This window comes from Monodelphis domestica, chromosome 1 (assembly GCF_027887165.1).
Source record: "Monodelphis domestica isolate mMonDom1 chromosome 1, mMonDom1.pri, whole genome shotgun sequence".
NCBI classification, from domain to species: Eukaryota; Metazoa; Chordata; class Mammalia; order Didelphimorphia; family Didelphidae; genus Monodelphis; species Monodelphis domestica.
Window position 1 is genome coordinate 649,722,664 of NC_077227.1, and position 25,555 is coordinate 649,748,218.

Below are 25,555 nucleotides of genomic sequence, written 5' to 3' on the forward strand. Positions count from 1 at the left end.
ACAGAGCACAGATATCTAAAATCTGTGACTCAGGTGGGTTGGTCAATGAAAAACAGGCATTTTTGACAGGGTAGAAGACTGGCAAGAAGAGAGTCTGCAAATGGATTCTATAGCCACCCTTTCCCCACAGTGTCCGGCCACCATATTTTCCAAAGTATTGTCTATGCTCTACGATGCTGCGCAGGAAATAATATCATAGTCTAACAGCCTCGGAATGTGGAAGCTAAAGTTTCAAATGAAATGAATATTGACAGTGTTTTGAGAGGATTTTACAAGGAAGCATCAATCTGCAGAAATGCCTTAGTGTTGCATTCCTTACCTGGAACCGCAAAATGATGGTCCAGATGAGACCAAGAGTCAGTCGATGATTCCCATCCACAATGTCGTGGGATCCCATGTTTTCAAGATGTACTCTCTGCTCTTTCAGAAACTGAAGGGCTTTATCCACATTCTCCAGACAATGGATGCGCATTCTTCCCTTTGTTGGTTTGGGCTACAATCAAACAAGAAAATAGAATTTTAAAATGTCAAAGGGACAGAGAAGGGTTTGGTGTCCATAATCCAGGCAATTTTTATACAAGCATTAAACGTGAATAGGTTCAAAATATTAATTAATTTGGATCTAGGAAATAACAGGGTATCTCAAAAGACCAATTGAACCTTGAAGATTTAATGGAAGAAAGCTGCACTAAGACTATAACTCTTTAGCATTAATCATGATTTAATCATGCAATTGAGGCAGTTTTGCTTGATTGTTTTGGTGGGGGGAGGTGTATTTTATCGTATGGTGGACAAATAACAATTTATTAAGAGATGCTTTGTATCCAAACAAAATGTATTACTCCCTCTTAAAATTAGAAAAAGCAATAAAATATTTACAACCTTGTAAAATAAAAAACAATAACAGCAAGGGCTTAGGAAGCACTAATATAACACTTTAATGATTTTTTTTAAAAAACTCAAGAGTCACATAAATTAATGTCTTTCTAAAAAGAGTTCTATACCTTGGAGTTTGGAGTTTGAAAAAAAAGCACAGGTTTTTCTCAAATACTTCCTGTACTGCTATCTCTCCAGGATTATTCTAGTTATGATTAACATTCAAATATTTTTTAATAAGCATGAGCTTTAAGTTGCTGGTCTACTGATATTTTCTAATATCTATCTAAAAATAGAAAAGGAATACCATCTTACAACTAGCAGACTGACTAATGACAGCAAAGGAAGGTGATAAATGTAGGAGAGGATGTGGCAAAATTGGGACACTAATGCATTGCTGGTAGAGTTGTGAATTGATCCAATCATTCTGGAAGGAAATTTGGAATTATGCCCAAAGGGCTTTAAATGACTGCATGCCCTTTTGATCCAGCTATAGCACTGCTAGGTCTGTACCCCAAAGAGATAATAGGGGAAAATATGTGTATGAAAATATTTATAGATGCACTCTTTGTGGTGGCAAAAAATGGGAAAATGAGAGGATGCCCTTTGATTGGGGAATGGCTGGACAAAATGTATCTGTTGGGGATGGAATACTATTGTGCTAAAAGTAATAATGAACTGGAGGAATTTCATGTGAACTGGAATAACCTCCAGGAATTGATGCAGAGTGAGAGGAGCAGAACCTTATACACAGAGACGGATATACTGTGGCACAATTGAATGTAATGGACTTCTCTACTATGTAATGATCCAGGACAATTCTGAGGGACTTATGAGAAAGAATGCTATCCACATTCAGAGGAAGAACTATGGGAGTAGAAACAGCGAAGAAAAACAACTGTTTGATCACAAGATTCGTTGAGGATATGATTGGGGATGTAGACTCTAAATGATCACTCTTTTGCAAATATTAATAATATGGAAATAGGTCTTGATCAATGACACATGTAAAACCCAGTAGAATTGCTCATTGGCTATGAGAGGGGGAGGAAGGGAGAGAAAGAATACCAATCATGTAACCATGGAAAAATATCCTTAATTAATTAATTAAATTAAAAACAAATAGGTTAAGGAGTGCCAGAGCACATAACCAATGAAAGAAAACTTTCAAGATTGGGAGGGGAAACTAATTTATCTTAACTGATAATTATTTAAATCTCTCCTCTTCCTCCTACAGAGCCAAAGGAAGCTCTCAGAAGAATTATTTTAAATGAATACACTGACATTGTAAGCTAGAACAATAGGGGAAACATGGGAAGAATTGTATGAATTGATGAAGAACAAGTCAAGAAGGTCCAAGGAAGAAATATACACAAATATTGACAATAATATAAATAAAAATAATATTAAAATACTAAGGAACTCAGATCAATTGCAATGATCAATCTTGCTTCCAAATAACAGCTGTAAATCCCAGTCCTATTGGTGGAGGTAGGAAAGGTGGCTTCATCAGCTAATCAGTAAAATAAAGGTTCCTTTGAAGTGCTTGCTCAGAAGCATGGGGATGATACAGAGAAGCAAAAGCACAGGCTCTCCTCCCCAAAGGGGAAGGCAGTATGTAAACCACTATGAATTTAGAAGCTCCATACAAGAAGAGCACTTGGGAGGGGCCTTGAGAATGGCCTCCTCCTCCTCAGAAGGTGGCATCTGAGCCCAGTTTTTAAGCAAAGCCCAGGAAGATGGGAGGAGGCAGAGGTGAGACAGTGAGGGCATCCCAGGCAGGAGGAAGTGAAAGTATTAAGGCCCAGAGACAGGAGTGGGAGTGTGTCCTGCATGAGGATCACAGCACACCTGAACACGGGACAGACAGAAAGGGACTAGCTGTGAACAGCTCTGACTGTAAAATAGAAGCCAGTGAAGACTATTTTAGGCTATGCTACAGCTCACTTGGTTGGGTTTTGCTTAACTTTCTCCTTGTTAGAAGAGAGGGTGATTTAGCAGGGAATTGGGGGGAAATGACTAATACAAAAACAAAACCCATTACTAAAATGTAACTCCTCTGCCTGGCTTCAAAGGCCTTCTCTGTCGTGGACTCTGATCCAGTTCAGCCTCCTGGCCCACAGCTTTAACACACACTCTCTTCAGCAACACAGGCCTTATTGTACCGCGAACATGCCATGTTCATTCCCACCTCTGGGATTTCATTCCTCCTCTTCCCTTCCCCCATGGCCTAGAATGTTCTCTGCCCACTCAAAGAGTGAACAAACATCTAAAAACTATCTCAAATCCAACCTCCACCATTCACTTCTCTTGACCACTCTGGCCTCCATGATCACCCTCTTGTTCTCTAAACTACAGAACTTTGTGGGTCTATATCATACCACTGAGTTGAGTTCGGTTCATTCTACTATTGCTTTACGGATGAATGGTTTCTAACTACACTGTGAGTTTCTTATGGGAAAACACTCTATTCCCTCCCCTCCCCCACCAAAAAACACTGGACAGTCCTCAGCACACTCACTGAGTAAATGCTCGACAAACTGATATAAAATATGAAAAAAGAGCCCTTGGATTGACTAGCTATGTGACTTTTGAGGCCAGTAATTTCTCCATTCTAGGCCACAATGACTGTATTTATAAAACAAAAGTTAGATTAGAGACCCTGTAAAGGTCTTTCCACCAGTAAATATAAAATTCTATGAAATACATTTGAATCATTACTGTAAAATATTTTTCCCAATTACATGTACAGTTTTTAACATTTGTTTTTTGTTTTTTTTAAACTACATCCCAAATTCTCTCCTACCCTCCTGGAGATGGTAAAGGAATTTGATAGATAATATATGTTTAGGTTATGCAAAACATTTCCGTATTAATCATACTGTGGAAGAAGACACAAAATAAAACAAAACCCACATAGAAAATAAAACAACAAATTAATATGCTTCAATCCCCATTAAGACTCCATCAATACTTTCTCTGGAGGTGGAAAAGAGCCATTAAGATTCCATCAATTCTGCATTAAGACTCCATCAATTCTTTCTCTGGAGGAGGAGGAAGGAAAACCTCATTCCCTTCCCCATATTAGTCATGTTGATAAGTAGACCAGAAAAAGGAATGCAAGAAAAATAAAGAAAAAATTTTAAAGTATGCTTTAAGCTTCATTAAGACTGTATAACAGTTCTTTCTCTAGAGATGGATAGCATTTTTTATCTCTTAGATCTCTATACTACTGAGAGTGGCTGAATCATTTACACTTGAACATTGTACAATATAGCTATCACTGCTTATCCATCCGAGTGAACATGGTCTGTCTAGATGGAGGACTCGTCCTCTCCTCACCACCTACCAATATACACTACCTCAAAAGGCAAAAAAAATCATATGAACAAAGGGACTCTACAGTAGGGCACAGCATTAAAGGTACATGGGATTTGGGCATTTCCACACTATAAGGGGATGAAATAGCTTCCACCAAAACATGAGCTGATACACCCTCCCCCACCCCACCTCTAAAATGAGCGAGGGGCACCTCTAGGTCCTTGGCAGCTGGATAAGACCTACCCCTGAGAGCAGCTAGACCTAAGACCCCAGCAGGCTGAACAATGCAGACCTTGGGTGCCAGGGTTATAAAAGAGAAGAAGGGCAGTAAACAGTAGAAGCTACAGAGACTCGGGAGGTGATCTCAGGTAAAAACCATGCTCCTTAGCTCCATACAGAGAGAGCCTACTACCCTCCTCACTTAAGACTTTTGAATAGAAAGGGAAGGAAAAACTACCATAGTGATGGCAAACAATGCCCAGAAAAAAACAACTTTCAACACCAAGAAAAACAAGGAGAAGGCTTTGACGGAGGATGATTTTTATGGAGGAAAAATTCAAACTACAGAGGAAATAGCAGAAGACATACAAATAAAATGCATCCAAACCTTCAAAAAAAAAATTGGCCACAGGCTCTTGAAGAATTTAAATCAGAGCTTATAAAAAAGATGGAAGGATTCTGGCAAGAAAAGTGGGAAATAGTACAAAAAGAAAATATCAGTTTAAAGAACAGGAACTCCCAATTGGAGAAACAGCTGGAAGCCACAAAAAGCTGGATAGACCAAACTGAAAAGGAAAATCAAAAGATTATAGCAGAAAATCACACGATTTTAGCAGAAAACCAGTCCTTAAAGACCAGAATTGGGCAACTGGAAGCCAATGATCTTGCAAAACAGCAAGAATTAACAAAGCAAAGTAAAAAGACTGACAAAACAGAAAAAAAAAACATAAAATATCTCACTGACAAGATGACAGATCAGGAAAAACGGTGTGGAAGAGACAATTTGAGACTCATAGGTCTACCTGAAAACCCAGAAATAAACAAAAATCTTAACATTATACCACAAGAAATTATCCAAGAAGACTATCAGATGTTCTTGAACAAGTGGACAAAATAGACATTAAAAGAGTTCATAGAACACCCTCAACACTAAATCCTCCAAAGACAACCCCCCAGGAACGTAATTGCCAAATTCAAGAGCTTCTAAGCTAAGGAGAAAATTTTACAAGAATCCAAAAAGAGACAATTCAGATATCAAGGAGCAAAAATCAGGATTATACAAGATCTGTCAGTTTCCATACTAAAGGACCACAAGGCTTTCAATATGATATTAAAAAAGGCAAGAGAATTAGGTCTTCAACCAAGGATCACCTACCCATCAAAACTGACTATATACTTGCAGGGGAAAGTGTGGGCATTAAACAAAATAAAAGATTTCCAAATATTTGTAAAGAAAAGGACAGAACTAAGTGGAAAGTTTGATATCCAAATACAAAAACCAAGAGAAACATGAAAAGATAAATCAGAAAGAGAGGGGAAAGGGGAAAATTTTTTTTATTTAAACTTTCTCCTTTAAGGTGCATAATTGGTTTTCAATTATACAAAGGGCTTCAATAAGATCAAATTACTTATATTAATATATAGGAAAATGTTATTTGAAACTCTCAAAAATTATATTCACTATTATCATAATTAGAAGAATCATTCACAGGTAGAGAATGGGGTGATAAGTGGTATAAGATGATATATATATATATATATATATTTTTTTTTTTTAAAGGAAAAAAGGGAAGGGAGAATAGAATATAGCACCAAGAGAAACTTTAAGAAATATAGGATAATCTATATCCTACAAAGACGTGCATGGGAAGAGGAGGGGAAAAATACTATTATGAGAAGGAGAGGAAGAGAGAGCTAATAGGTAATACTTAAACCTTACTCTCAGTGAAATCAGTTCTGAGAGGGAAAAGAATTTAGATTCACTGGGGTATTGCATTCTATCTTATCCGACAGGTAAAGTGAGAAGGGAAAACTAAGGTGGGTAGGAGTGGGGGGAGTACAAAAAAGCAAGGAAAGAGAGGAGGGAGAGAACTTAGACCCTTAAAAAAAGAAGGGAACAAAAAGGGAGGGGGTGGAAAGGGAAGCATAATAAGGGTGGGGATTAGGGGAATTGATTAAAAGCAAACCACTGATTTAAAAGAATATAGAAAAAGAAGAAAAGGCAAAACAAGGAGAGGATATAACTTTGAATATGAATAGGATGAATTCACCCATAATATGAAAACAAATAGCAAAGAGGATTATAAGCCAAAATCATACCATATGCTGTCTACAAGAAACACAAGTGGGTAGACACTCACTAGGTTAGAATGAAAGGTTGGAGCAAAATCTATTATGCCTCAACTGAGAAAATGAAAGCAGGAGTTGCAATCATGATATCCGACAAAGCCAAAGTAAAAATAGATCAGATTAAAAGAGATAGGGAAGGTAATTATGTCCTGTAAAAGGCACTATCGACAATGAGAAAATATCAGTAATCAACATTACGCATCAAATGGTATAGAATCCACATTTCTAAAGGAGAAATTAGAGAAGTTGAAGGAGGAAATAGATAGCAAAACTATACTAGTGGGAGACCTGAACCTTCCTCAATCAGATCTAGATAAATCAAACCAAAAAATAAATAAGATAGAGGTAAGAGATATGAATGAAATCTTAGAAAAATTAGAGTTAATAGATATGTGGAGAAAAAGGAAGACATCATCTTTCCAGCAGCACATGGTACATTCACAAAGATTGACCATAAACTAGGGCATAAAAAAAAATGGCAAACAAGTGCAAAAATGCAGACATAATATATGCAACCTTTTCAGATCATAATGCAATAAAAATAATTAGTAAGGGTATATGGAGAGCCAAATCAAAAGCTAATTGGAAATTAAATAATATGATTCTCCAAAATCAATTAAAGAACAAATCAAAGAAACAATTATTAATTTCACTGAAGAAAATGATGATGAGATATCCTTCCAAAATCTATGGGATGCAGCCAAAGCAGTGCTCAGGGGGAACTTTATATCCTTCAGTTCATGTATTAACAAAATAGGGAGGGCAGAGGTCAAAGAATTAGACATGCAAATCAAAAAACTTTAAAGTGAACAAATTTTAAAAATCCCCAAATGAAAACTAAATTAGAGATCCTAATAATTAAAGGAGAAATTAATAAAATCAAAAGTGAAAGGATTATTGGTTTCACAAATAAGACTAGAAGCTGGCACTTGATGACCTCACTTCTAATGAAGAGGAAATTAAGGCAATCATTTTTAAAAACTATTTTGTCCAATTATGTGGCAACAAATATGGCAATCTAGGCAATGTGGATGAATATTTACAAAAATATAAATTGCCTAGATTAACAGAAGAATAGAATACTTAACTAATCCCATTTCAGAAAAAGAAATTGAACAAGCCATCAAAGAACTCCCTAAGGGAAAAAAAAAACAGAAAGAGATGGATTCACAAATGAATTCTATCAAACATTCAAAGAACAACTAATTCCAATACTATACAAACTACTTGACATAATAAGCAAAGAAAAAGTTCTACCAAATTCCTTTCATGACACAAATATGGTACTGATTCCAAAGCTAGGTAGTCAAAAACAGAAGGAAAACTATAGACCAATCTCCTTATTGAAAATAGATGTGAAAATCTAGAATACTAGCAAAAAGACTCCAGCAAGTGATCATGAAGGTTATTCATTATGACCAGGTGGGATTTATACCAGGAATGCAAGGATGGTTCAATATTAGGAAAACCATCCATATAATTGACCATATTAACAAGAAAACCAACAAAAAAAATCACTTGATTATCTCAATAGATGCAGAAAAAGGCTTTGACAAAATACAACACCCATTCAGATCGAAAACTCTACAAAGTATAGGAATAGAAGGGCATTTCCTAAAAATAATAAACAATATATATCTAAAACCATCAGCAAACGTCATCAGCAATGGGGATAAATTAGAAGCATTCCCAATAAGATCAGGAGTGAAACATGGATGCCCATTATCACCTCTATTATTTAACATGGTACTAGAAACACTAGCAGTAGCAATTAAAGAAGAAAAAGAAATTGAAGGTATTAAAAGAAGCAATAAGGAGTCCAAGCTAGGATCCTAGAGAATCAACTAAAAAGCTAGCCGAAATAATCAACTTTAGCAAAGTTGCAGGATACAAAATAAACCCACATAAGTCATCAGCATTTCTATATATATTTCCAACACATCTCAGCAGCAAGAATTAGAAAGAGAAATTCCATTTAAAATCACTCTAGGATTTACAATGTCCCTGAACAACCTGCAGCGATCTACGAGAAAAAAAAAACAACCCAACTATCCTCAAGCAGAGGACAAACTGAGGGAGTAAAAACACCAAGGAAAAGCAACTGCTTGACTACAGAGGTTGAGGGGACATGATCGAGGAGAGATGCTAAATGAGCGCCCTAATTCAAATACCAACAACAAGGAAATGGGTTCTGAGCAAGGACACATGTGATACCCAGACAAATCGTGCGTCAGCTAGGGAAGGGGTGGGGTGGGGGATGGGGGGTTGGGGGGAGGAAAAGAAAATGATCTGTTTCCAATGAACAATGTATGAAAATGACCAAATAAAATAATGTTTAAAAAAAATAAAATAAAATCACTCTAGACAATATGAAATAGGAATCTATCTGCCAAGACAAACACAGGAACTATATGAACACAACTACAAAACTACAAAACTTTCCACACAATTAAAACTAGATCTAAATAATTGGAAAAACATTAACTGCTCATGGGTAGGTCGAGCTAACATAATAAAAATAGAAATCCTACCCAACCTTATTTACTTATGTATTTCCATACCCATCAAACTACCAAGAAACTTTTTTATTGAATTAGAAAACAAACACAAAGTTCATTTGGAAGAACAAAAGATCAAGGGTATCCAGGGAAATAATGAGAAAAAAAATGTGAAGGAAGGTGGCCTAGCAGTGCCAGGCCTCAAACTATACTATAAAGCAGTGGTCATCAAAACATTTTGGTATTGGCTAAGAGACAGAAAGGAGGATCAGTGAAATAGACTTGTGGTAAGTGACCTCAGCAAGACAGTCTATGATAAACCCAAAGATCCCAGCTTTTGGGACAAAAGTCCACTATTTGATAAAAATAAAAAAAAAATAAAAAACTGATGGGAAAATTGGAAGACAATATAGGAGAGATTGGGGTTGGATCAAGATCTCACACCCTACACCAAGATAAATTCAGAATGGATGAATGACTTGAATATGAAGAAGGAAACTATAAGTAAATTAAGTGAACACAGAACAGTATACTTGTCAGATCTTTGGGAAAGGAAAAATTTTAAGACCAATTAAGAGTTAGAAATGTAAAATAAATAATTTTGATTATATTAAATTAAAAAGGTTTTGTACAAACAAAATCAATACAACCAAAATATGAAGGGAAGTAACAAATTGGGGAAAAATCTTATAAGAAAAACCTCTGATAAAGGTCTAATTACTCAAATTTATAAAGAACTAAGTCAATTGTACAAAAAAATCAAGTCATTTCCCAATTGATAAATGGGCAAGGGACATGAGTAGGCAATTTTCTGATAAAGAAATCAAAACTATCAATAAGCACATGAAAAAGTGTTCTAAATTTCTTATAATTAGAGAAATGGAAATCAAAACAACTCTGAGGTACCACCTCACCCCTAGCAGATTGGCTAACATGACAGCAAAGGAAAGTAATATATGCTGGAGGGAATATGGCAAAATTGGGACATTAATGCATTGCTGGTAGAGTTATGAATTGATCCAGCCATTCTGGAAAGCAATTTGGAACTATGCCCAAATGGCACTAAAAACCTCTGCCCTGGGTTTGTACCATAAAAAGATAATAAGGGAAAAGACTTGTGCAAGAATATTCATAGCTGCACTCTTTGTGGTGGCAAAAAATTGTCAAAAGAGAGGATGCTCTCCAACTGGGGAATGGCTGAACAAATTGTGATATCTGTTGGTGATGGAATACTATTGTGCTCAAAGGAAGAATAATGAGCTGGAGGAATTCCATGTGAATTGGAATGACCTACAGGAATTGATGCAGAGGGAAAGGAACAGAACCAGGAGAACATTGTACACCGATACTGATATACTGTGCTACAATTGAATGTAAAGAACCTCTCTATTAGTAGCAATGCAATGATCCAGAACAATTTGGAGGGACTTATGAGAAAGAACGCTATCCACATTCAGAGGAAGAACTGTGGGAGCAGAAACATATTAGAAAAACAACTGCTTGATCACATGGGTCGATGGGGATATAATTGGGGATCTAGACTCTAAATGATTACCCTAGTTCAAATATCAATAATATGGAAATGGGTTTTGATCAAGGACATATATAAAACCCAGTGTAATTTCGAGTAGACTACAGGAGGGGGTGGGGGAAGGGGAGGGAAAGAACATGACTTAAAACCAAGGAAAACTATTCTAAATTGACTAAATAAAATTTTCGAAAATTTAAAAAAAAATTGCTATTACTGTGTACAGTGTTCTGATTCTGCTCATTTCATTTTGCATCAATTCATAGTGTTTCCAGGTTTCTCTGAGAGCATCCCCTTCATCATTTCTTATGACACAATAGTATTCCATTATAAGCACATAATACAACTTGTTCAGTCAATTCCTAATTGATGAGCATCCCCTCAAGTTCCCATTTTTGGCCACCACAAAGTTGTTTTAAATATTTATGTACATACAAGTCCTTTTCCATTTTTTAAAAAGATCTCTGGGATATAGATCTAACAATGGTATTGCTGGGTTAACCGAGTATGCACACTGCTAGGGAGTAGCTTTAAATTAAATGGTTGAATCAGTTCACAACTCCCCCAACAGTGTGTATTGTCTCTATTTTCCCACATCCTCTCTATCATTTATCCCTTTTGTTTTCTGTCATAATAGCCAATCTGATAGGTGTGAGGTAGTACTCATAGTTGTTTTAATTTTCATTTCTCTAATTGACAGATTTAGAGCATTTTTAAAATGTCTATACCATTTTGAGAACTTTCTGATTATATCTTCTGACCATTTATCAATGAGACTGGCATTCTTATGCATTTGATTCAGTTCTCTTATGTAGTTGAGAAATGAGACCTTCAATAAAAAAAAAATTTGCTGTAAAATTTATGATTAATGTATTTTCCTCAAAACTATTTTTCCTTCTATTTATCTAATCTGTCTTTTCATCAAGTGTTTTGCTGCTGACCACAGCCTCCCCCAAACTGCACTCTCTATCAGCCCTTCTCCCTCCCTGTATCAATTCTACTTTCCTGAAAGATTTCTATACCCAAATAAGTAATGTATGTTATTGCCTGAGTCAATTCTCATGAGAGTAAACGTTCAAGCATCCTCCCTCCTACACTTCCCCATATTCCCCACCACTATAAAAAAGTTCTTTGCCCACCTCTTTTATGTAAGATAATTAAAATATCAACCCATCATATTTAACTCAAACCTGTGCCTTCTGCCTGTATACACTCCTTCTAACTGCTCTAACAAGAACAAAGTTCTCAGAAGGTACAAGTACTGTCTTCCCATGTAGGAATTTAAGCAGTTAAACTTTACTGAATCCTTTGTGATATATCTTTCCTGTTAACTTTTTCATGTCTTTCTTGAGTTTTGTATTTGACAGTTGACTCTGGTCTTTTTATCAAGTTCTCTATTTAACGGTTTTACTCCCCTGAAGGATTATACTCAAGTTTTTCTAGACAAATGATTCTTCTAATCCTAGTTCCTTTCCGCCCTAGACTATCATAATCTGGGTCCTCTTTTATGTAAGATAATTTACCCAATTTTACTCTCTTAAGAAGAAGCTGCTAAACCTTTTGTTATCTTAACTGACTCCATCATGTGTGAATTTCTTTTTTGCTTCTTGAAATATTTTCTCATTGCTCTGGAATTTGACTATAATATTTCTGGGAGTTGTCAATTTGGGATCTCTTTTAGGAGGTGATCAATGGATTCTTTCATTTTACTCTATGGTTCTAGAATATCAGGTCAATTTTCCTTTGTAATTTCTTAAAAGATGATGTCTAGGCTCCTTATTTCATCATGGCTTTCAGATAGTTGAGTAATTATTAAATTATCTCTCCTGGATCTATTTTCTAAATAAATGCTTTTTCCAATGAGCTATCTCATATCGTTTTCTCTTTTATCATTCTTCTGATTTTGTTTTGTTGTTTCTTAATATCTCATGTTTCTTAATATCTCATCAAGTTTCCACTTGTCAAATTCTAATTTTCAAGGATTTTCTTCAATGAACTTTCATACCCCTATTTCCATTTGGCAAATTCTACTTTTTAAGAAGTTCTTTTATTCAGTGAACTTTTGTATATCTTTCCCCATCTGGCCAATTTTTTTCTTTTAAAAAAATTTTTCAATGGATTGTTGTGCTTCTTTGTCCATTTGGCTGTTATGTTTTTAAGGTGTTATTTTCTTCAATACTTTTAACTTCAAAAACTATTAACATTGGGCTGTTCCTGGAATGAAAGAAGTGCTATGCAAAGCTTTGGGGATTTTTGTGCAGTGGCTTTCAGAGCTAGTTCATCAGGTCTATAAGTTTTCAGTTCTTCCAAGGTGATGTGATTTACAGAGAAGTGTGTTTACTATTCTCCGGGCCCATGCTCTGGTCTCTGAACCATCACAAGCACTTTTTCTCACCCCATTCAGAATTATGACAAGATCCCAGCTCTTCTGTGGCCATAAGAGCCAGTCTTAGTGTTCCTTCTCACACTGGACAATGCAATAGAGTCCTGCTTCCAGTGTCAACACAGGAAGCATCATAATCTCTTTCTGATCAGTTGTCTGACTCCTGTGGGCATAGCATTCTGAAAGCCACTGATGCTTATTTAAACATTATACAATGCTGGTCATTACTATTAGTTACAAAGTAGGATGAGTTGGTAATAATATTGATGGAAATAAAAGAGAAAGAAAAAGAACACCAATGAAACATTTTTTTAAAAGGGGGAATAGGAAATTTAGAAGGGAACACAAGGTTTTTAAAAATTATACATAAAAGCATACTATTTTGTATGCAATTCTTTCTGTTCTTTGTATATTAAAATGTCAATTTCTATGAAAATTTCTTTGGTTGAGAATAAAAAGGAAGTAAAATTAAAAAGCTTACAATCAAGATTCTCTCAATCAATAAACATTTAAATGGCTACTATGTGCCAGGCACTACAGTAAGCATTCATTCTGCTCAGTGGTAAATTCTCTTGACATGACAAAGCAAAGGAGACACCAATTTTACACAAAGTTAATAACATTACTTACTCAAAAATATTGATCTTTTTAATTCTTGAAACTTCAAAATGTGAAGTGAATCAAACTCTCTTTGTCTATCAATCAGCAACTTTTAAGTTAATCAATCAAAAACTTAAGTACTCCTACTTAGTACCTTCCCAGTCACTAAGTATGAGAGTTCACAAGTTAGTTGCTAGAGTGGGTGACAATTCCAGGTCACTACCCACCCCCTGGGCAATGCTAGGCAAATTGAAAGACTGCCATTAGTTCCTCTAAAGTGGGGGAGTGATAGGAAGTGATGTCAAGAAAACTGTTTTAAAAGGCCAGCTCAAGGATTCAGTGAGGCATTTTGTGTTGGGGAGCTGGACTGGAGGAGGAGACTTCCCTGGGATCCTGCGTTGGCTTGAAGTGGTACATGGAGTGATTCCTTCCTTGGTTCTTAAGTGAGGAGACCCTCTCTGCTTCTTGGCACTTTGGTGGGACACTTCCTTCAGTGTGAGTTCTGGTGAGATTCTTGGTGGTCTTAGCCTAGTGTGCACTGATGGTTCTCAGTGAATTCTTCATTGTCTCCTGTTGTTTTTTTTTTGGATTTTGGATTCTGGTGAGATTTGCTTTTGGATTTACATTTGTGGTCTGGAGACATTTGGATTAAATTTAGGGTATTTGTAGCTAGGCAGTACTTTCTGTCTCTTTACGTTTTTCCACTTTCGCTCTTTCCACCTCTTTGCAAATAAAGCTGCTAAAAGTCATTTTGACTTAAGCTGTAACATTTTTAAATCAGTAAACACAATATTACTTAAGACTTCTCATGTTTAGTAAAACCCCTAAATTTTTAACTCTTACAAAAAGCATTATAATTGATGATATATGGAGAGTATTGGGTTTTGTATTTGTTTTTAAAAAGCTAAAAAGGCTCACTACAGTGCCATATATAGTAATGAAATTAAATCATGAATTGTGAGATGCTATACTGTGACACAGCTGACAAGAGAGCTGACATCAAAGCCTAGAATACTGGTTCAAGTCCAGTCTCTGACATACATTGGCTATATGAACCTGGACAAGTTACTATACCTCTCACTGCCCTCTTGCAAATCTGACCACAGAAGTTACAGAATAGTCACGGATTTATATAGACAGAGGGAGTTTTCTCACTAGTTTCTTTACTCTATGAGCTCCCAGATTGACACCTATCCCTCCTCTCAAAAAGGATGCCTGTTTCAAATTTTTAGTATGGAAAAACCCTTTGGGGGTAGAAACTACCAAAACAATTGGAATTTAATTCATCTGATGGTCAGCAAAAGGAACATGTAATTATTTGAATTATCTATCCTGGTTGCCAAGGTCATCAAAGTTCATGTACACTGAGCAAATCACAAGATCAATCCAAAAGCATTGACCTTCAAACGGTGCACCCAGTTTTTTCAGAGTAGCAATATAGCAATTGTTTGCTTCACAGAGTGCTTTAGGGAATATCATTTCCCCCAATAATGCAATTTCTAACTTGCAGCACATCTGCTTACATTCAGTTCTGCAAAGCAAAAAGTAATTCTTGATAATGTCTAGTTGTATTACAGATTGTGTTTTAAAAGTTATTAAGTCACTGGGGTTGTGAAACACATGGCATGAATGAAACGTTAATGATAATTCTGGGTTGTCAGATAGCTCATGGAATCTCAACTAATGACAATAATGCTATAGTTTTCTGAATTAGGGCAGCCACCTTCCCAGCTACAATACCATCTTCTCCTATGGAGTAAAAAGAGGTGGGGGTGCTGGTGAGAGGTTCTAGCAATGGGAGAATTGGGCAATTTGGGGGTTATGATGAGAAAGGCTAGGAAAGGGAAGTCAAATGAGTCACTAATTTTTTTCTAGGCACCAGGGAGTAGGAAAGCATAATCTTCAAGGCTTGGGTGGCTAAATCTGTTGGGGACACACAAGGGTAAGAAGCCATGGAACAGGATCAAGAAGCAACAGGGAGGTGAGACTTTGGACAGGGACACAGTTGTTCGTATTCATAAAGACCTTTTGTTAGCTATTGTTTTAAGTCAGGGGCTTCCTGGATGGCTAAATACCATTTTTGCTGAAACATGTCATAGAACTTAGAAATTGGTCTCCTTGGTTTGACTCAATGAATATATAAAGCTTTCACTAGGCTAAATCAAAGGGGTGAAAGTGTCTATATACAAAGATTTTATTATAACCACATCTGTATGAGAACTGTCAGAACTCAGCACTGAAAAGGACAATATATAGATCGTGTAGTTTGATTACCTTATTTTCAAATGACTGGGCTTTTGCAAAGAGAGCAAAGTGAGTTAGAAGGCACATGCAGAGCTGGAATTAGTGCCTTCCTCTACAAATCGAGTGTACTTTTTACTTGTCTTCCTTTAGTCATTCTTGAGATTGATAATGATAGCAGCCAGTGAGTGTGTGCTTTATGTGTGCGCGTGCGCGCACACACACGCACGCACGCACGCGCGCGCGCACACACACACACACACACACACACACACACACACACACACACACACACACCTCTTTAAGGTTTGCAACGCATTTTACGTATGTTGAGTCATTTGTATTTGATCCTCAAAACAATCCTGGGAGGTAGGTGCTACGTGGTTGTTTCAGCCATGTCCAAGTCTCCATGACTGCATTTTGAGGTTTTCTGCTTTGCCATTTCCTTTTCCAGCTCATTTTAAACATGAGGAATTGAGGCAAACAGGGTTAAGAGACCCCCCCCCCCCACCCCCGGTCACATAGCTAGCAAGGGACTCAAGCTAGTCTTCATGAAGATGAGGCTATAGAAGCCCAGAAGTCTATCCACTGCACCACCCAGCTGCCAGGTGCTATAATTATCCCTATTTTACAGATGAGTAGACTGAAAAAGGTTAAGTGACTTGTTCAGTCACAAACCCAATGTTTCTGAGGCAGGGACTGAGGAACATATAAGTCTAACATTCTATCCACTGCCACTGGTTGCCTCTCTCATCAATCTCCTTCCTTAAAAATGGTATGGGGGGGGGGGGGCAGGTTTGCAGCGGCGCTCGCAGCAGGGTAGCTCAGTGGATTGAGAGCCAGGCCTAGAGATGGGAGGTCCTGGGTTCAAATCTGGCCTCAGACACACGGCTGTGTGACCCTGGGTAAGTCACTTAACCTCCATTGCCTAGCCCTTACCACTCTTCCGCCTTGGAACCAATACACAGTATTGACTCCAAGGCAGAAGGTAAGGGTTTTTTTTTTAAAAATGGTATCCAGAACTGTACATTATACTGCAGAAACTATTTGACCAGAGTAGAGTACAGAATCTCCTTCCTCTTGGAAGCTAAGCCACCTATTAACTTAGCCCAAGGCTGGATTAGCTCTCTTGGCTCCCAACTCATACTAGGATTGTAAATCCATTATAACTGCTACACCTTTTTCACATGGACTTTGTCCAGCTGGATGAATCTATCCTGCAGTACTATAATTATCTAGTCCATCTCTCTTCCTCTTTTCCCTACAAATAGCATAAAATGCTTTATCAAACATTTCCCTAGAAACTAGGTAAACTGTTTTTATAGAGTTACTGTGATCTAATCAAATAGTAACTTCCAAAAAAACAAAAACAAAGTTTGTCTGGTGTTCCCTGATTTTAAAGAAGCCAGGTTAGTTCTTTTTGTGATTGCCCTTTTCTGAATATTCACTGACCATCTTTTTCATACATCCTAAATCTTGTAAGTATACAGAAAAAAGCCAAACATCTTCCTCCCTTTCTTTGTATAAGTGGAAAACTATAGGTGTGGAACGTTGTATACACTATGAGACACAGTTATCTGCTCAAGCTGACTTTACTGAACTTTTTTAGAAAATCTTGTTAGGATAGCTTTCTGATTCAGGAGTAAGAAGGAATATATTTGGAAATTAAAAAGAATTTAAAAAACAAGGCTAGAATTCTCCTAAGTGTTCACTGGTCTAAACATGTTGGTATATTTTCTGTCTTTTTTAAAAAAAAAAACCCAGACAACATGAAACTTCTCTGCTTCCATAGGACACCTATTCTCTCCATAATCTTTTAAATATCTCTTGACAATAGCTTGATGATCAAGCCTGTCCCTTCTTTCAGAACCTGAAGATGGGAGTTCAGCTGGGTCAGATAATATGAATACCTCAAGGGCAACATTGTGTTCTTAACTTTTTTTGATTATCAGCTGCCTAATGGCTATTTTTGTCCTGTCCTTTCCAGTTCAAACAATAGAAAACAAAAGCAAATCAAGAATTGGGGTGCTGCCCCCACCTAGTTATTTCACTGCTGCAAACAAGTCAAATTATTTCTTTAATCCTACTCTTTTACTCAAAATACTTTCTTTAGCTCTTTCCAAAATGACCTAGGCCAGCCTGAGTTTTATTGCAACATTTTCTGTATTAGTCTTGTTATCTTGTCTTGGCTTCCATCTCCACATTATCTTTTAAAAATTTAAAGTGGTAGTTGCTGGGTCTTATCAGACAACTCCTGCTTTTTACCCTCTTAGATCAGAATTTTGATCACTATTGAGTTTCATTCTGACTAAATCTACAATCTTCCCAGGCTGGTTTCTAAGGAAGAATTTAAATTCATGGCATTGGGCTCCCCCATAAGTAGGATGCAGATCAGACTAAGCCTAGCTTTCTTTTCTTCCATGATAAACTCTGAGGGCTCATTCAAGTATAAAGGAACATATTTGGATTTATTTTTTAATGTAATGGCTCTAGTAAAGCATCACTTCAACTACACCAATCAGTTCTTCACAATTAGCAAGAATCAAAAAGACAAGAAAATTGCATCTTGTTTGTTCTCTCCAGTTTGTAAGTGCAAGTTTCCTATAATGAGATGGGCAACCTATAGTAGTAGGACTTTTATTAATGTAGATTAAAAGAACAAATAGTATATCGAATTTATAATTAACCTACACAATGGCTATGTCTCTGTAGTCCTACATCTCTCCTCCCCCAAAGTAAAGAATTATTATACAATTACTTGTTAAAATAATATGACTTATAGTCAATCCAGGTAATTCAAACAAAATACTTTAGATAAACTGAAGGAGCCATTTTATCAGTTTGTTATCCCATGAGATAACTCTGGAAAGACTCAACTTTGCTCTGGATTTTATATCAAAGTTTTGGTGCCACTAAATTTTTGGGTATGTTTGATTTAGTCTTGAAACTACATGTGGGGTAATGCAAAATGAACTTTTGTGAGAGTTGACCAAAATATCCATTTACAGACTAAATTAGTTTTTATAATGCTCTTAATAAAAGCCAAAATTTTGGAACTACTTCCCCAAAATGGAGTTATCCCCAACCCACACAACTGGCTGCCCTTATTTATTTTCTCTCTTCCTTCAAGTTGTAAACTCTCTCTTTGACTACCTATCTGTCCATCTGTCTGTCTATCTATCCATCCAAACTATCTATGATTCAATGCTATAAGAACAGGTCAAAGGCATATAAACAACAATGATTTGCATATATGGCCTAAAAGATGTACAAATGTATATGAAGTGTGAATGGGTTGTGATCTGGAAGAAAAAAACCAGTCTTATAATATTACTACCCATTTAAGTATTTTACGTTTTTATTTTTATTTATTATTTTTATTTATTTATTTATTATTATATTATTAATTAATTTATTATTATTAAATTTTATTTAATAAGTTAAATGTTAATTTTAGATTTATTCCACCCTGCTTAGTCTTTAGGATTTTAGCAACTAGGAATGTATACACTCCCACTTAAGGATTAAGTGTGTGGGAGGAAGGTCTATGACTCGCATGTGCTAGCAAGTGACAAATCAGAAACAACTGACTGACCCCTGGACTGTCCAAAGCCAAGTTTAAGCCACCATTGTCACGTGTAAGAGACAGGAAACGACGCAAAGAACTGCCTTTATATTTCACATCACTTCCTGTGAGAGGAGTTTGGCAGTGGAATGGGATTGTGGAGGAACATGAGCTTGAGACCTCAGACTGCTTCTCTTAGAAGATTATGTGGTGAGTGATAAGGCTGAGTCCCCTTTCCTTGGCTTTCTGGAGGCACCAGCCTCTGGAAAGGCCCCTTGGCTGAGGCCTCTGAACTCCTGCCAGGTTCAGACCAGGCCAGGGCAGCTATCTTTCCCTTTTCCTCTCATTCTTAATTTCTTCCTTCTATTGCAAATAAGCCACCATAAAATTCCATTATGACTTGAGTATTTCACTGGTGACCAACTAAAAAAATATATTCAGTTCAACCATAGAATTTACCCCTAACATAATTTAGATTATTTTTCCACAGTTATAAGATTAATGTTCTTTCCCTCCCCTCCTCCCCCCTGTAGCCAACAAGCAATTCCACTGGATTTTTTACCTGTTTCATTGATCAACACCTATTTCCATATTATTGATATTTGCACTAAGGTGATCATTTAGAGTCTAATATAGCACTTTAAATATATAATAGCCCTGAGAGCAATACTATTATTATCTCCATTTTACATATGAGGAAACTGAGACAATAATTAGATGACTTGCCCAAGGCCACACAGTTAGTGTCAGAGGATGGATATTTGTGTAGGTCTTCCTGGATCCAGGCCCAGCACTTTATTCATTGTACCATCTAGTTTCCCTTAATCCCAAGAGAGATGTCTAGGGGATATTTCATCCCCTCCTTGGGTTGCTGACTGGTTTGCCAACATTCCTCAAATACCAGATTTGAGTCCCTAAACATCAATAAAAGAGAGAGCCCACCTGGGTCTTTGGCAGGGAAACTGGGCTGGAAGAGAGAGGAGAGGGAGAGAGGGATTCTTGGAGAATAGGTCCCATATTGTCAGAACTTAGAGTAAGAAAAAGACTTTAATTCTATGCTTATCTACCTTTCTATCTCAAGTGATTATTAATAAACCTCATGAAAAATAATGAGTAGATATTATTAATTTTAAATATAAGAGAGATAAAGTTTCTCTTATGTTTCACTCCATCAGCCACACTCTTGGATTCTCAATAACAAAGCTTAAATGACCCACAAACCCTTACCTTAAAAGCAGCAAGTTGGTTGGCTTCTAGAGGCCTTTACTCTGTATAGTTATATTAACAAGTACAAATAAATAACTACAGTTATGAATTCTTATCTGCGGGAGGAATTGATAGCATTTTTCTATCTCCCTTTGGCACATTTTCCCTATAGGATGGGTTCTAAACTGGAATTAGAAAATGGTCACAGCCAGCAATTTAACCTATTAAATTTTAAATCAAGAGGGAAGTTTCTAGCATTGGGTGGCCTCTGCCAGATTCTATGAACAAAATAAATGTTGATTGTGTTTATCAATTCAAGTGAAATATTCAAGATAAGGCCATACCCAAAAGACTATCTCCAATCTCAGAATTACACCATCCCTTCAGATTTTATTTTGAAGGTTTCTCTCTCAAAAGGATCACTTGATTTTGAGTCTTTCCTTACATAAGCACTAAGAATGAATATATATGTAGAAAAATCTTTTTTTCTAGTGAACTTACTTACAGGTTAAAAAAATTTTTTTGCCCTGCCAGCAAACGGAAAAAAGTTTCCTTGAGAAGAAAGAGGACAATTAACCATTCCAGACTCACTCCAGTAAGTTCTTTACAACATCTCAGCAGAACTTGTGTTTGAGGGGCATACAAACCATCTCGCATGAAATGAAGAAGATTAATAAATCAGAACAAACATACCCCACACTTAGTGGCCTGTTCATATAAATAAAATACTTGCTTGACTGGTTTACTCATTTGAATTTTTTTTTCCCTTCAAGTACCCAGCAAAGTATAGTAATTCAGAAAGTAATGAATTGAGAATCAGGAGACTTCAATTCCATGGGAACACTCGTAAGGCACAACTTCTGTGGACTTCAGACTGGATTAGAATTGACCTCTAAAGTCAGTGTCATAGATTTAGGGCTAGAAGGAACCTCTGAGATCACCTAAATTCACTAAATGTTACCGATGAAGGAGCAATAGGCCCAGCAAGGTAACTTGCCAAGGTCCCATAAATAGTAACAACTCTAAAACTGTGAGATTCTACAATTCTCAATGAACTTGATTGGGATCGGAGTTTAAATACTGGTTCTGTTACCTGTATGACTTTGGACCTCTCTGAACCTTAGTTTCTTCATCTGTAAAATTAAAGTATTATTAGACTAGATGATTCCTAAAGTCACTTCCACCTCTAAATTGATAACCTCAAGAAAATTAAGAATAGAAAAAGTTAATTATATAGGAGCCAAATAACAAAAGAATTGGAGGAAAACACTACTTTTCAAAGCTCAAGATGCAAAAGTAACATAGTTTTTTTGGAGAAAACACGCCCCTGCCTCCAAACATTCCTTTCCTTTCCTTAAGACTTAAAAAAGGGAGTGGGGTAGTAACAAATACCCTTTTTCATTTTTATTCTCATCAGTATTCACTATTTCTAAGTACAACAAACAATTCTATGAGCAAACCTACCCATATATAATACATTTTATTATCCCAAAAGAGATGTCATAGCTATAATAAAGGGCACTAAAATGTTAATGCTTCCATTTTGAAGCAAGTCATCAAATGGCTTCAAAATTCAAAAATTTTGTAATACTGAAGTGCAAAAAGACTATACTCTTGGAATGGTTCATGCACTTTGTCCATAAAAGCTGTGATGTTGCATATATTTTCCAATTATAGTGATATATATGCAAAAACAATGGGAGAAAAGACACAGTTTATAGCAATGCTAACCTTCTAGGCCCAAACCACTGAAATCTAAAACCATCATAGCAGCAGAGAAGGGATGGGAAATAAATGAACAATTTTGTACTTAGGGCTCTTGGGAAAGAAGGGGAGGGTGTTTTAGAGTGGGGGGTAGTATAGTCCCATTCAAGGGTGCTTTTTCAATATGCAAAAACATGAATCATGATCCTTGTTTTCTATATATCTTAAAGCCATATAATCCTGAACTCATTTTGTTGAAAACCTGTTTGAATTAGCAAAAGAGCTTTGCTTCCACAAAAACCAAAATAACTTAAATTAGACCTTTTTTTGTTGTTACATGTCTTTATATGTTACATACTATTTTATGTTAAAAGACTTTAGGACATCTGCTTCAATTTTCATTATTGTTTCCTATTATTGAAATCCTTACTTTTCCTTAGTATACCTGTCATACTTGCCCTCACTCCCCAACAACCTTCAACTTTAGTTCCTGGGGAGATTTGGAGGTTTTTTACCTTTATATCCTCAGCCTAGCATAGTGTCAGTTTCTGCATTGAATTGAATTCAAAAATATTTTCTATTATGGATGTAGAGTTGGGAAGTGGGAGAAAAAAGGAGAGAGAAGTGTTCAAATAAGGGCAGCTACTAACCACAAGAAAGACTATAACCCTAGGAAGGAAGAGCACAAGAATTAGATAATCTCTTTTCTTCTAGAAGATCCTATTGTTTGAAGTTCTTTCATTTACATTAAGCTCATTAAATGGAAAGGTCTTCTCAAGGGAAAGAGTTCATCTAAATCAGTGGTTCTCAACCTTTCTAATGCTGTGACCCGGCAATACAGTTCCTCATGTTGCAGTGACCCCAAACCAAAACATTATTTTGGTGGCTACTTCAAAACTGTAATTTTGCTACAGTTATGATTCGGAATGTAAATACCTGATATGCATTATGTATTCTCATTGCTACAAATTGAGAGGTTGAGAACCGCTGATCTAAGAAGAGGTAACATTGCCATCCCGTTTAAAAGTAGAGGAAACCAAGATATGGATAGATGGATGCATGTGTGAAGTGTTAAAAATTTGGGACAGAAGTTTGACAAAAGTACACAGAGCAGGTTGATAAAACACTGAAGTGTATTATTAAGTGAAGTATTCTGAGGAGTTCTGATAGGAAATAGGACAGAGGAAAGTGTCATCACTAGTATATTTCAAAAATCACTAGTATATTTCAAAACTATACCTAAAATCCAAATTCCATACTAAAATGCCTAAGAAACTCTTCTTGGGCAGGATCTTCTTGCCTGGCAAAGCAGGCCTAATTTATCTATTCTGTCTAATATATTTGCTATCTAACTTATTTACGCTAATCAGTAAGCATTAATCAGTATCAAACTCCTTAAAGTAGTTCTTCCTCAACTGTAAATAGTGAAACTGTCTGTTAGAGACACAGACACAGACACAGACTACTGCTCCCTCAAAGTTCTCAAAGGAGAAAAAGCCCAACTGTCCACACATTCCTTCCTTATATATGATCCTCATCTCCTAAGTGACAGAATCTTCATAAAAGTCTGTCAGAGCTGTTCTCAGCTGTGAAACTCTTACTTAGAAATTCTGCGCTTAAAGAGACAGAGATTAAGAAACTCCATCAAACACATGGATGGATGGATTAAAGTTGAGTGAGCAAAGTTGAGACTTGTCTGGGGTCATGTTGCTAGCACTTTTCAAAGGCCACATTTAAATCCAGGTCTTCCAGTCCAGCATTCTATCCACAGCACTGCTTAGCTGCCTAAAAAGATTCAACGATTTGCCCAGATCCCAGAGGTACATAAAGAGGGCAAAATTAGAACTTGTGCTAACTTTTGGATCAAAATCCTCACTTTTGCTAATAGCTAATGAAGAAATAGAGGGAATGAATAAACACAAATTGGAAAAAAATAACTGCCAATGAACAGAATCACAAATGAGGTTTTTAAATGTACTGTGTGGACAAATACATGCTTATATTAACTTGCCTATCTCTGGAAGCACCACCCAAAATGACTCAAGGATGCAGAAATAGAAGGAAAGGGTGGGAAATTTCCATGTGAAAAGAATAAGGTTAGAATGTAAATTTTCTCATCTGTAGAAGTTGTTGATTTTTTAAAAGCTATTTTTACTTTCCTAAACGTCATCTTCAGAAGAGGAAGGAAATGCTAACAATGGAAAATGCTAGGAATTGCAAAGGGGAGACATACAGTCAGTCAGACTGATGCTTCTCATAGTAGAAAATGAAGTACATTGGATTTTGAATTGAATCTCAGCTCTACTATCCCTATCCTTTGACCCCAGATGAGCTACATAACCTGTGGAAAGCTTTACTTTCCACATCAATAAAATAAGGGAGTTGGAAATTATCCCAGATGGATCTCACATTTAACCTCTAACCCTGTTCATGATACTCTTAACCTTCTCTTATGCAAAATAATGGAATATTTTCCTTCCTTGGCTTTAAATATGGTAACATTTCTTGGAGATACACATTCATATCTCTAATGTATCCATATTTTCTGGAAAAGTCTTTGTATTAAAGATTAATGTTATAATTAAATATAATAATTATTATTAAAGAATAAGTTATTATTTAATATTAAAGATTATTTTCAATATTTGGTTCAGTGTGCCATAATGCAGGAGGCTCTAGTGGGGTTTTATTTTTACTAATTTTTGACCTTTGTTAAAAACAGGAACAACAAGTTTTTGGTTTTCACAAAGACTCCTTAGTGTTTCTGGAGTAATATGGATGTACATTTTTTTTCCCCCACAGCTTTTTCAGTTTCCCTTGCCATGGTCCCACAAAAACTTTACAAAATTGTGTATATGCCTGCTGTTATCATTTATCCAGAAGTGGATAACTAGCCTTTCAAAAAAAATAAAATATATAGTACACACTTTAAAATTCAATCTGTATTAATAATATTTTTTCCATCACTTTCTTAAGCTCAAACAATTAAGAAAACACAAAACCAAGCCCAGATTTGTAGCACTTGCTGGAAATATAATCAATAAATCAACAAATATTTATTAAGTAGGTTACATTTACATCTGTACTAATGCCGGGTACAAATGTTTATGCAGGGAAATTTACTCATTGGCTCACCATACTCCTGTATATCCATCCATCCCACAGATTCTCCCCTTCCTTTTCACCTAAATTCTCTCCTATAATTCCAGATTGATTCATTAACATACAAAATATGGGTTCTAAAACAGCTTTTAAGGATAGAAAATGAGAACCCACTATATATC

At 36.2% G+C, this 25,555-nt stretch overlaps 1 protein-coding gene across 5 annotated transcripts in view; it reads right to left on the reverse strand.

Annotated features, from left to right (window-relative positions):
- The window catches only part of SPTBN1 (spectrin beta, non-erythrocytic 1), a 255,169-nt gene that overhangs the window by 72,422 nt on the left and 157,192 nt on the right, over positions 1-25,555 (reverse strand). For all 5 annotated transcript variants that reach the window (XM_056814010.1, XM_056814011.1, XM_056814014.1 and 2 more), the window contains one exon: positions 320-493. In XM_056814010.1, coding sequence (XP_056669988.1) covers positions 320-493 — 174 coding nt within the window. The remainder of the gene's footprint in view (positions 1-319; positions 494-25,555) is intronic.